Here is a 9,770-nt window from a genome sequence, read left to right as displayed (position 1 = left end):
AGAAGTGCATAATCTGTCAAAAATGTAGCAATATTTTATAATTAACAATATATACTATTTAATCTAATTAGAAATCCTGGCCTACAATCTTGTTTATCCAAGAAACTGTTAAATCTGATTATCATTGCTTGTTAATTTGTAATTATATAAGACGGTATAAAGAATTGTGAATCATCTGTATGTCACATTATGGCAAAGTCCTTTCAAAAAAAATAACTTGTGATGGCAATATGATTTTTAACAAAACAACTAGTAAACATTTTGGAAGCTAATCAAGGGAAAATAGGACTTATTGTTACAAGATGTTTATAGGCCACATCAGCTTTAAGAATTTGTAAACAGGATCTTATCATTAACTTTCAATAACTTCTTTCGCAACCATAGTGACATTCTTTACTAATATTAATGGACTTTTCACCCTAAAATCAAATTTACACATTTTTCTGTTCGCTAGCTGTAGTATTCCTTAATCCACATTGTTTTAGTGTGAGTTGCCCAATTTTAGAGATATTGACTGTACAAGCCTACCCTTCTCTTGTTTCACATGGTACTTAATGCTTAGTAGCAATGTCTTTATGTAGACCTTATGTAGCTTCATGTTGTTTTTCAACAAGGAAGAGATCTCTACAGCTAATATCTCCCAAAACTAGGCAACTCACAACAAAACATTCTAGATGGATAAACAGCAAGCCAATGTGTGTCACTGTGGGGTATGCAGGTGTGTTGACAGAACGTACCCAAAAGCAGACAAGGAGAGAGAGAGGACAATGAACTTAAAACAAAAGAGAGCCTTTATTCTGGCTGATGGCAGGAGTAAAAGAAAACAATGACAATGTGTACAGCAAATTTTGATGTGATATGTCTCTCTAACGCTAAACACAAACCTTGTTTTCAACAGAAGTTAAAGATGCGGTCATTTTCAAAGAATTTTAAACAATAAAGAGTCCTTGTGAAATCTGACCTAACATACAACTAAACCATCAGAAAATTAAATTTGTGACTGCTTGTTATACGGCTGAATATATCAAATGCTTCAATGACAAAATGAAACAAGACAGAATTTATGAACTCAAGGATAATCATACAAATAACAATTACAGCTGTAACCATTAGTACACTCATCAAGTTCAAATGATGTCCATTTCAAAGTAATTGCTGGAAAGGACATTGTCGAACTCTGCTGCTGCTGCAGGATTGCTCTCCCCCCGCTTCAGGACACCTACACCAGGAGATGCCGGACTAGAGCAGCGCAGATACTGAAGGACCCGTCCCATCCTGGCAACAAACTGTTCCAACTTCTGCAATCTGGTAGAAGGTTCCGCATCTTCTGGGCAAGGACAGAGAGACTCAAGAGGAGCTTCTATCCCCAAGCCATCCGTGCCCTAAACACACACACCCGCCCGCTCACATCATCTATAATTGACTGAGACAGGACTCTTCCAGACACTAAACCAAGGCACAATGTACATTTCAATTCCTTTAATTTTAAATATGTTTATATTGTCTATCCTGTAAAATAGTCAGATGTCTATTCATATTAATGTACAGAATTCACCTGCTTGCTGCTACTACTGCACATTCACCCAATGTATATACTACATATATATATATATATATATATATATATATATATATATATATATATATATATATATATATATATACATATGTCAGGCTACATTTCACTGTGTGTTATACTTGTATAACTATGCATGTGACAAATAAAGAACCTTGAACTCTGTGCGAAATTCAGGATAAGAACTGTAAGTGCATGGCACTTCAAGGGTAGCTCCACAGGTGTGAGCAACAGGCCTTCTGTTGAGCCCAGTTTCAGCATTAAAGCACACCAAAATTTTGTCAACACATATCACAGAAGATCCTGTGCAGAAGTGCAGGATTTTTTCAGCTTTGGTTTCATCAGCGTTTTTAACATAACGCTGAAGATGGTTAAATGTTATTTGTTCTCCGTGAGGCAGCATCAATTTTGTTGTTTGAAATAGCTGCACTAGTCTTTTGCCTGTGGCCTTCTTTGTCTCATACAGAGACAACACACTTTCCTTGTCTGCCAGTTTTAGCTGCAGATGTGCCATGGGTGTGGAGAAGCAATCCATTATATACTTTGGCTCTTGGAGAATGGCCTTATGAGCCATTGTTTCAATGGCAGGCTGCATGTTGTTCTTAGGTGGTAGGAAGTGGGAACCCATCCTTGTAAAGAGGTCAAGCAGGTCCTCTTCATCATTTTCATCCATTGTGCCTTGGAGCGCCTTCTCAACAGCTGATCTCTCAACAGGAGGGAGATAGTTGAGAAACAATGCAATCAGAATGTCTACATCAACTGAGTCCATTCCGTGGATGCAAGCTAAAATGAAAGCCCTTGACAGCCTCACTGGAAAGACACCATGGTCTAGTAAGCCTTTCACCCATATCTGCCCAACAGCTTGCCATTCAGCCTCACTAAAGTCTGGCCTCAGCCTTGGAACTTGTTCATTTTCACCTTCACACTGTTCCAAAAATTGCTCCCAAAATGCAGTGTAAACCTCCCTTGACACCCCAGCATCATCAACAGCATTTTCATTTACAAAGTTCATCTTTAAAGTCTCATTCAGAATGCGACTGTCCATAAATACAGCCAAAAGATCATCAACAACTTTTATCCTGCGAATTGATACATGTAGGGGGCTCTGTGGGTCTCCTGAATTTGATGGGGAAAGTTGGTTGCTTGAATCTAAAGGCAAACCTTGTGCGATGAAATTCAGTCCATGGTCCTGAGTAAAAGACAAAACATGCACATTCCATAAGAAATGCAAATGAATTGTACAGATTACACAATATCAATGTTCTGAAAAAGTTTGAAATTTATTTGTCTAATTTTAGTGGGCTGTACATTCCCAAACCATGGTTGCACTGACAATTTATATATAACATTAACATTGTGGCCTGATGGATGTCCTTGTATGCCTCACAGAAAATTATACAAGTGTTCTTTACATGTATGAGAAGACTCACTTCTGTGCAAAATAGGTAGAGAACACAATAGTGACACCAAAACAATGTCTCACTGCTGTGTTATGTAAATAATTTGATTTCAAGACTAAATTTCCTGTTTAATCTTATCTTAATGTAAAACACTGGAATTGTCTCTCAACTGACAATATCCTTTTAATTCAAATGGACCCACAAACTGCCATATCCTCAGAAAATAGCATGAAATTTTGGCATCTCTACAGTATGTAAAGGTAGGTGTTTATGGTTGCCTGAATTGATCCATCTTACCTGTGCAATCTGGGGTGCTTCCTCCTGTATTGACTGCATATGGGGTGTGGGCAAGCCATTAGCTGAAGACAATGGTAGCAGGAAACCATCCATAGGTAATCCATTTGTGTCAGCATTCTGAGAAGGATGTATTGCATTAATTGACAACAGACACCTTAACCCTTCAAGATTAGAAGACTCTTCTTCAATCTTCTACCTTGGCTTATTCTAAATCATGAATGTTCTTAAAAAGTCTGCAAAATATGTCAATAGGTCTTAAGAAATAGAACAAAAATACACCTCTTTATTTTCAGCCTACATGTCTCACTTACAAGAGTAAAAAGACATATTACAGTGGAATTCCACAGGTTTTTATCAGATCTTGATGTACTTCTTACTACTTAAAATGTTGTATTATTGCTGCAAAAAAAAATCAAGTTTTAAACAAACAAGAGATGAATTCTGAAATCGAGCAATTGTTTCACAGTACTGTAAGTTATTTCTTTTAAAAGAATATTACAGAAAATAACACACATACTTAAATTTTGTCCAAGCAGGAATGCATGATCAGCTTTTTTTAAAATCAGAACTATGCAAGTTACTGAATTTGATTATTAATAAATTTCCATATTTTGTCACACTTAAACCATATCAACCACAACTGTCCATGGTCTTACCCGTCTGAGATCCTCACTGTTGACATAATTCAGGGTTATCACGACTGTGTCATCACCATCTGCTCTGACAAGATCCTCTTCAGGATTCCATACAACCGTATCCGCTTCGTCTATGTGTGGAAAACAAAATTCCAAATCTTTTGGAAGTTTGTCCCGGGACTCTAGTTTGAAGGATTTGTTAGGAACTATACTGGTCAGATCAATAATTTCAGAGCAGTGGTCAGGGAAATCATGATCACTTGAGTCAGTCTGCTGCCGCTGTCCCACGACAGTGTTTTTAATGTCTGTTGGGGTTGAATGCATATGATGGGATTTTCCTGGACTTTGTGTTGTCACTGCCTCACAGAGTGATTTCAGTTTTTTTGGATTGTGTTCCATCTGGAAATTGTGAATCTGTGAACCAGAAAACAAACACAAGACACAAACGAAAATAATTCAATTATTTTTTCAGCAGCCAGTCATTTTGTACATGTCAATGAACACAAAGCTGTAAGTCTTTCACAGATGTATTAAATGTACCTTACCACACAAGTCAACAACAAATTCCTGGAATAATTTCATCCTACAGAAGTGCAAATATTCGTAGATGTACATAAAGCACTTGAATAAGACAACTCTTTATTGCAGTTGCACAGTCATACCTAGTACAATAGTACAACAAAATTAGAAAATGTCGCATGTTACCACCGAGCACTACTAAACACGACAAAATACAGTAACTTTAAAGTGATCATTATTTGTAATAATAACTTTCTTATTTTAACAAACCTGTTTGCCAGTGTCACTGTCAGATGAATCCCCATGTTCAAGTAGATCTGGGACAAAATCATCTGTCTCACTGTCAAATCCAAGTAATGTCACCGGTGAATCTTCTTCAGTTATGCTGACAGAAAAATCCTCTTCAGATGAGGACTGAACTGTTAACAGTGTTTCATCTTTCTTGCATGTCTTGTTCCTCCACCATTTCTGGTTCTCACTTGACGGTATTCATTACTGCTTAAATGAAGCCATCCGATTTCAATTTTTCTGCAGGTCTTCTCTCCTGCAGTATTTTATTTCTCTGTCTTGCCATCCCTTCACTTTGCTTGTGGAACACACCTGATGAACCACACAGCATTCCTTTGGTTTTTGATCTTACTTTCCGTGTCGCAATTTTATCTCTTAGGTTCTGCAGAAGAGTCTCTTTATCTGTGCTGTACTTAGTTTGTTGACAGAAGGACTGGACAGCTACTCTGTCACCATATGTCCTTATGTATTTTGCCATTTGTCCATCAGTCATGACGAACAGCACTGCCTTATCCACCTGCAGACATAAAACATTAGAGAAATGCTATTAATATACTTTTACTCTAGGAAGCCACACTAGCACACATGGAATACTAACTGTATTAGAATAGAGTTCTTAATCACTGTTCATGATCATTATCAAAAGTTACTCTGTCAACTTCTGTCTTATTACTTTACTGTTGCTGTGTTAGTATTAGTATAGTAATAGTAGTAGATATTTATATACTACGTTACTAAAAAATATTTTGCTAGTAAGGTATAAGTAAGGTAAGTTCCACCAAGTATTTGGTGCCATGGTGTCCATGTTACCATGGTAATGGCACAGCCAGATAACAACATCCAAATTCATGGGCTGCAACCTCTTTTTTTTTAAACTTTATTTATCACATTGTCCAAATTCATGGGCTGCATCCTCCTGAGGACGCTTTTGTAGACCGATTATGTCACAGCGATGCGATCCAAATTCATAGACTCCTTTTTTTTTAAATTTGCACAGAAATGTACAACAATTATGGCAATCTCTACAAAGATTCTATTTTAAATTCGTAAACTCCTCCGAATGCAGCGGACAAATGCGTCCTCCTTTTCACCGATTTTTTTTTTTTTTTAATTATTGAACTTTATTAAGAAACAGTATACAGAACATGTATACAACCAGAACAAAATTAACATATGCCAGGGGGTGTAATACAAAGAATTACAAACATTCACTTTTCACCGAATTTGAAGGATGGGTCGGGTGTGTGCTTCGTGGCCCACCATATCCCAGAATTCAAAGTGCGGCCCAGCCAAACTCCAGTTTCCGGTAATGGCAGCCGTTAATAAGTTTTAAAATGACCGTTATTAATCTTTCTGGGTCACAAAATAAACTTTTAACATATTTCAGGGGAGAACGTGGGTATATAAACTTGAAATATCTGCTCGGTTTATCAAGATATCGCATATTTACAAAAGTGCTTCGACGTTTTCCTTGATGTCTGTTACCCACCAGCTCGATAGGTAGCCAAGAGCTCAAGGGTCACTAAAGCCGCCGAGAACGGCACAACTCCCGGCATATTATTTTCAGATCACCACGGACTTTTGCTACTCAGGCTAAACGTAATATATAAAACACTTAGACAACCTAAAAATGTTAATGTTTGGCTTTTTTCAGTGTTTCATTTGTTCGTGAGTAAAACGGTTTGGCTGAGATTAAAGTTATTAGATTAAATTCGATAAAATAAAACTTTATTAATCCCCCAGGTGGGTTCCACCTTGGTTTTACACCGCTTAATCAACGTCAAACAGAAAACTGATTAAACAGAAGTGTGAGATGGTCGAGAATTTACTCCAGTGTCGTCTTATATTTTAGATAGAAAGGAGCAGACGGACGAGCTTATTACACTCCACCGAGACAGCGGTGACGCTAATCAGAAGGCTAGACCGTCCAATTTCCCCAGCCATTTACTTCCGGCCTACCCGACCTTCTGAGGACCCAGCCCACGTAGACCACGAAGCCCGAGTCCTCGGGAGGATGCAGCCCATGAATTTGGACACGATTTGAAATTTCAAAACATATGTGCACTTAACGAGTTATGTTTAATGAACCTGAACATATTGTAACGATGGTTAAGTGTTACTGGACAGTGACATATTGGTTTTCTCTGCACACTGTTGTTGTTCCTTTAAGATTCATGTTTGGTTGGGCTGCAGGAAGTAGTGAGGGTGGTGTACAGGAAGGGGTGGGGGGACCTGGTTGTTCTGTGTGTGTGCCAGGCTGAAGAGAGGTGTAGTTCGAGAGCGCTTCCCCCTGAGTTAACAACCCGCTGGCTTATGTGCCGAATAAACGGACAAACTGAGACCCCAACCGTCTGGTTCTTGTGAACGTTACATTGGTGTCAGAAGTGAAGAAAGAAAAAAGAACCCCAGAACGCCCGAGACCCTGTTGCCGGCGACGCTTGCCGTTACGAGACGAGGATGTTGCCGGGCAGGATTAAGAAGGAGACGGAGGAGAGGGAGGTTCGTCCGCGCTCGCCCGCCCATGGAGTGAGGGAAACGGCGCTGCGGCTGTCTGCAGAGGCTGGATTTTCTCCAGGTTTGACTAGGCTCGGGAACTGTTCGCACAGCGGCCGCGATTCCGGCGGGAAGGAGTCGACCTCGCTTGGCGCGCCGTCACGTGATGTAAACAAACATGGCGGCGCCCAGCAAGCTGCAGCGAATATAAAAACGCCTAAGTTCAGCGGCAAGACGCCATGGGAAGTGTTTATCGCACAGTTCGAGCTGTTAGCTGTTGCAGCTGGCTGGTCTGAGGAACATAAAGCTCTCCAATTGGCTTTGTGCCTGTGTGAGGATGCAGCTGCATGCCTGCTGCTGCTGACCGAGGAGCAGAGGGGAGATTATAATGCTCTGGTCGGAGCACTTCAGAGGCGCTTCGGGCAGTATAACCAACCAGTGCTGCTGAGGTCGGAGTTCCACAACAGACGCAGATTGCCAGGTGAGCCCCTCCGCATTTTGGCCCATGAAGTCGAGTGCCTTTGCCGGAGGGCGTATGACAGCATGCCACCATCAGTGCAGGCGGAGTTAGCTCGGGACCAGTTCCTGCAGGCCCTGAGCCCTAAAGAGCTCCGCATGCAAACTCAGCTTGCTCGGCCGGCCACACTCAGTGCAGCCCTGGAGCTAGCGTTGGAGAGGGAGATGCTTGCAGGATCCTCTGGGGGCGCTGACGACGCACACGTGGTGAGGGCTGTGTCAGCACCTGTGGAACAGATGGAGACGCCAGCGGGCCTGTGCAGTTTGGTGCAGACAGCTTCGCTGCAGTCGCCTTCCCCTCGGGCTGGCCCACACCGCCGACCTCAGAGCTGCTGGGGATGTGGACAAGTCGGACACCTCATCAGGCAGTGCCCCAAGCTTGCAGCGGTTCAGGGAAACGCCCACGGGCCCGTGTAGGCGGGAGTACACGGGCCTGGGAGAACGACATCCCCACACCACCGCCACCTCCACCCGGTGCGGCCATCACTGTGGGCTGGACCCAGGTTGGCGGCTTTTGCCATGTTCCAGTGACGATTGCGGGGGTGTCCTGTACGGCCCTGCTGGACACGGGATCCAATGCAACGCTGGTCCGACCCGATATTGTCCCAACCGGAGCTGCTGTACAACCGACTAACGTGCAACTTAAGACTGTGACCGGTGATCTGGCCCCAATGAGAGGGAAGGGAGTGTTCCAGTTCAAGGTGGGGGACCTCGGTGTGTCTTATGCTGCCTGGGTGGCTGACGTGTAGGACGCCTGCATCCTTGGGCTGGATTTTTTACGAGCCATTGGTGGTGTACTGGACTTAGGCAAAGGCCTCCTCGTACTCCCTGATGGGAAGAAGGTGCCGCTTATTCCTCCCCCGGTCTGCACAGCATCTGCCGCGGCGTCCACCTCCACCGCAGAGACCCCTGCAGACCCGCCAGCAGAACAGCGAGCGGAGGAGGAGGAGGAGGAGAGGCTCTCAGCAGTGAGGAGTATCTGGTCAAAGAACTGTGAGGGGCTGACTCCACAGCAGCAAGAGAGTCTATGGCAGGTACTAAAAGAGTTTAGTGACATTTTTGCCCTGAAAGAAAGTGATGTTGGCTTGACACACTTGGTAGAGCACGTCATTGAGACCGGGGATGCCCAGCCTATTAAAGTGCGCCCCCGCCGCCTGCCCCTGGCTCATCAGGAGGCTGCAGACAGGGAGCTGTGTGAAATGATGAAGGCGGGCATCATAGAACCATCTGATAGCCCGTGGGCCTCCGCGGTGGTGATGGTGCCTAAGAAAAAAAGTCCTAGGATGCGTTTCTGTGTGGACTACAGACCACTCAACAAAGTGACGAAGAAAGACTCTTACCCCCTTCCCAGGATTGATGAGTCCCTCGACTTAGTAGCCGGGTCCTCCTGGTTTTCCACCCTGGACCTGCGGAGTGGCTACTGGCAGGTGCCACTGTCCCCGGAATCCAGACCGAAGACAGCCTTCTGCACTAACAGGGGACTATGGCAGTTCAAAGTCCTGAGTTTTGGCCTTTGCAACGCTCCTGCGACCTTCGAGAGGCTCATGGACAGTGTGCTGGCTGGCGTCCCACGGCAACGGTGTCTGGTTTACCTGGATGATCTTCTAGTGCACGGGAGCTCCTTTGATGCTGCCCTGGATGCCCTGAGACAAGTGTTGGAGAGGGTGGCGGCTGCAGGCCTGAAGCTGCATCCCGACAAGTGCCACTTCATGAGGAGGGAGGTGGAGTTTCTGGGCCACAAGCTGGGTCGTGAGGGCATCAGCACTTTGGAGGAAAAAATTCACACCATTACCGAGTGGCCCACACCAGCAGACCAGAAACAGCTCAAAAGCTTCCTAGGACTGGCGTCTTATTACAGGAGGTTTGTGAAGGGCTTTTCCTCCATAGCTGCACCACTCTTCCACCTGCTGCAGAAGGACCGTGACTTCATCTGGACCCAGGACTGTCAGCAGGCGTTCGACACCCTCCGCAGATCGCTGACAGAGTCCCCAGTCCTTGCCCCCCCTGACCCCGCCCTGCCTTTTGTCCTGGACACTGACGCAAGTA

At 43.7% G+C, this 9,770-nt stretch overlaps 1 protein-coding gene across 1 annotated transcript; it reads right to left on the bottom strand.

Moving 5' to 3' along the window:
- Positions 1 to 768: 768 nt before the first annotated feature.
- On the bottom strand, positions 769 to 7,293 carry LOC113032161 (uncharacterized). Its single transcript, XM_080307899.1, has 4 exons — positions 4,698 to 7,293; positions 3,930 to 4,322; positions 3,274 to 3,390; positions 769 to 2,765 (listed from the first exon to the last, which is right to left on the bottom strand). Exons 2-4 carry the CDS (start codon positions 4,305 to 4,307, stop codon positions 1,707 to 1,709), a joined length of 1,554 nt encoding a protein of 517 aa, XP_080164025.1. The 5' UTR covers positions 4,308 to 4,322; positions 4,698 to 7,293; the 3' UTR covers positions 769 to 1,706.
- Positions 7,294 to 9,770: the final 2,477 nt, after the last annotated feature.

This window comes from Astatotilapia calliptera, chromosome 11 (assembly GCF_964374335.1).
Source record: "Astatotilapia calliptera chromosome 11, fAstCal68.1, whole genome shotgun sequence".
NCBI classification, from domain to species: domain Eukaryota; kingdom Metazoa; phylum Chordata; class Actinopteri; order Cichliformes; family Cichlidae; genus Astatotilapia; species Astatotilapia calliptera.
This window is presented reverse-complemented; position numbering and strand designations above follow the sequence as displayed.